General features: G+C 34.2%; 1 protein-coding gene across 2 annotated transcripts; it reads right to left on the bottom strand.

Annotated features, from left to right (window-relative positions):
- Positions 1-237: 237 nt before the first annotated feature.
- Positions 238-2351, bottom strand: LOC108478652 (probable inactive poly [ADP-ribose] polymerase SRO2). 2 transcript variants are annotated; one of them, XM_017781125.2, is made up of 5 exons: positions 1739-2351; positions 1415-1659; positions 1182-1309; positions 1005-1100; positions 238-506 (listed from the first exon to the last, which is right to left on the bottom strand). In XM_017781125.2, exons 1-5 carry the CDS (start codon positions 2176-2178, stop codon positions 498-500), a joined length of 918 nt encoding a protein of 305 aa, XP_017636614.1. In that variant the 5' UTR covers positions 2179-2351; the 3' UTR covers positions 238-497. The 2 variants fall into 2 exon arrangements, with proteins under 2 accessions (XP_017636614.1, XP_017636613.2); XM_017781124.2 differs by having other exon boundaries at positions 238-490; positions 1739-2348.
- Positions 2352-2838: the final 487 nt, after the last annotated feature.

Consider the following 2838-nt stretch of genomic DNA (forward strand, 5'->3'; position numbering starts at 1 on the left):
CGGTTAAGTTTCATCCCACGACTTGTCCTATTTTTACCATTGTAAGATGTAGCACTCAACTGATGATGAAAATGCCAGTTCATTCATAGGGTTTCTGTGAGCATTGGTAAGTTATTTAAGCCTCTTATAAGTAAAATTCAAGTTCAAATTGGTATTGTATTGTACTCAATGGACAAGTTCAACTCAGCTATTGCTGAAATGGATTCATTTTGTAACTCTCGAGAAAGGCTCCCAAAGTTATGAATTTTTTTAAATATCAATACATTCAAAATAATTGATGTTACATTTACCATTTCTTTTACAGAATAGAAAAAGTTACCATCGCAATCATAAATATTAAATTGTTCCGAGCAATCATGCTTGCATCATTCGAACTTGATAATTAAGCTGGCAGCATCATCGAACTATAAATTGTTCCCAACAACCGGGCTGCATCATCAAACTCGCTGCTTGCTGCATCATCACTGTTGGTGCTGCTAACTTGAATTTCCTGCATATTAATTGATCTAGAAAAAAAGGATAAAAGATGCATTTTTAAAAACTTGTATTTAGTATTGACTAAAGATGTACTATAGTAAAAATTATAAATTTAAAATCAGGAAGCTATATCCGTTAAACAAAATGGAAAATTATGCTCAAGAAGAAACCTGAGCTGCCATTTATGTTAGAAGTTTAAACTTAATCAACTCATGTCCTTAGCAAAGAAGTAAACCCCATTTTTTACACTAAACAAACAAAGAAATGGAAATTGTCAAGAAGACTTTGATGGACCACCCTGACATCAATGGTTTTGCTTTTACAGCAAACATAACACACGTTGACGTGATGTTTTAAAACAATCTTTTCCATGCTATATTATTATCAAATATAAAGTCAACTACCCAAATATATAGCTCAAATCTTGCAGCCCAAGTTGTTGAAGGCAAAAGTACCGTATACAGAAGAGCAAAACCAAGTAGCAGCAAATAAGAACAAAAAAAAACCCATTAAGTCCAAAATTGCACCTTGTTTGTGTACAGTTTCACAACAGCAGATAACAACTGGTTTCCAGCTATTGCTCTCACTCTTTGTATCATTTGCGGCCTTGTAATCTTTTTTTCCTGCCACAGTAAATGATTACGACTCAAGTTGCACATCACATATGGGAATTTTGAATTCGGATGAAAAATCATTAGTCTTACCAGATAATTTGTATACTGCTCTTCAAGGGAAGCCCTTTGTGAATGATCTAGAAAGGGCGAAAGTATAGAGATCAACGTGCCAAAGGTTATCCACGTTTTAGGCTTGATGGTTTTTGGTTCTGTTAACCCTTTGGAGCCAAAACAAAGAAATTAACAGTAGCACATGAAAAAAAAATTGCATGCATCTTAACAAATTAAGAGTCGCACATGACAATTTAAATTAAGCTGCTCACCGCTTAAGCAAAGAGGAGCTTCGAAACTGAGAATGTAACAGGGGAGGATATTACAATTCAAGTGCGTATTCCAAATGATATATCTGGTAGGAGATGAAATATCATCTACGGCAGAATCGAAATCCATTGAACTCGGATGGAACTGATCTCTAGAATCTTCCCTCGCCACTTCTTGTTTTCCTAATATAACTCGGCATAGCAACAAATGCCCCACGCCACTTCCATCCACTTCTGAACACAATACACTGCAACACATGAATCAATTTTCATTATTTCAATAGAAAGCTCCAAAAAATCATACAACAATTCAACTAAAAAGCTAACCTGTCTAAACCATGCTTTGCAGGAGACACGGAAATGCTATGTCTACGCCAACTAAATCCATGCATCACAGTCTCGCAAATCTCGTTTTTAGAAGCACCGTACCAAGCGTACTTGATATTGGCATCTCCACCACGTGTATCAGCCACCGCCTTTGTGTAAACAGCAAAACTGTGTGCTCGAATTTTCCAACACTGACTAGTGTTGGAATTCTTATGGATTGCCACGATTTTCGTCCTATAGGAGATCCGCGGATTTCGCGATAAACTAGAGAAAAAGCTTGTTTTGATTATATCACCTTCAAAGCTTGATTCATCTATTTTAGAGAAACCATTTGCAACAAAGTGCTGGAAACAATTGTAACATGAATCAAGCTCGTTACTTTCTGACATAGCATCATCAATAGTTATGGAGGTTTGATTTTCTGCACCAATTTGATTCATTGTTTCAGGAAAAGGTATGAAAAAGATTGCAAGGAGCAACAAAGTAAAAATCAAAGACGAAATAAAGATGCAGCTATTTATTTATAGGTTTAAAAAGTTGAATTTAGACCGCCCCTTGTAACTTTTTTTAAAAAATTGTTAATGGGGGAATAAAGAAATATACACAGCTTTCGTGCCGCAGTACAAAACCGTCTATGGCCGTGTCGCTCAAGTATCCCTGGCAACGTTTCGTTTCGGATTACTTAGGAATTTACATATTTAGCCTTACCTTTTACCGAAAGTATACCTCAATACATAAAAGGAATGCTCTAATCTAAAGGTTTCTTTCAAGGACACGTGTTGCTAACATTTTTATTTTTTAGTCATTATTCGGTAAACGTAAAATTTCGGTTTAGATCCCTCTTCTATACTCACATTTGGGATTTAGGTTTTATATTTTAATTTGACATAATTTAATTCTCTAATTTTATAATATATTAATTAATCCAAATATTTAGTATCCTTAACTTTTCTGATTAAAATGGTGATATAAATTTCTTTTAAAACACCATTCTAACTTTAAAAATTAGTTTCTTTCAACTTAATAAATTGGAATTGATATTTTAAGAAAAAATTTAAGCCTCAACATTTTTAAGTGTTTTGATTTAATACAAGTTTTGG

The sequence above is a fragment of the Gossypium arboreum genome, chromosome 12 (genome assembly GCF_025698485.1).
Source record: "Gossypium arboreum isolate Shixiya-1 chromosome 12, ASM2569848v2, whole genome shotgun sequence".
Taxonomy (NCBI): domain Eukaryota; kingdom Viridiplantae; phylum Streptophyta; class Magnoliopsida; order Malvales; family Malvaceae; genus Gossypium; species Gossypium arboreum.

What these genes read in the sequence shown, in the direction of transcription:
- LOC108478652 (XM_017781124.2), bottom strand. Translation starts at nt 2,178, where the DNA reads ATGAATCAAATTGGTGCAGAAAATCAAACCTCCATAACTATTGATGAT. An exon ending in AGCAGTATACAAATTATCTG is followed by an intron (nt 1,101 to 1,181) that starts GTAAGACTAATG and finishes TTACTGTGGCAG; the next exon opens with GAAAAAAAGATTACAAGGCC. An exon ending in TGAAACTGTACACAAACAAG is followed by an intron (nt 491 to 1,004) that starts GTGCAATTTTGG and finishes ATTAATATGCAG; the next exon opens with GAAATTCAAGTTAGCAGCAC.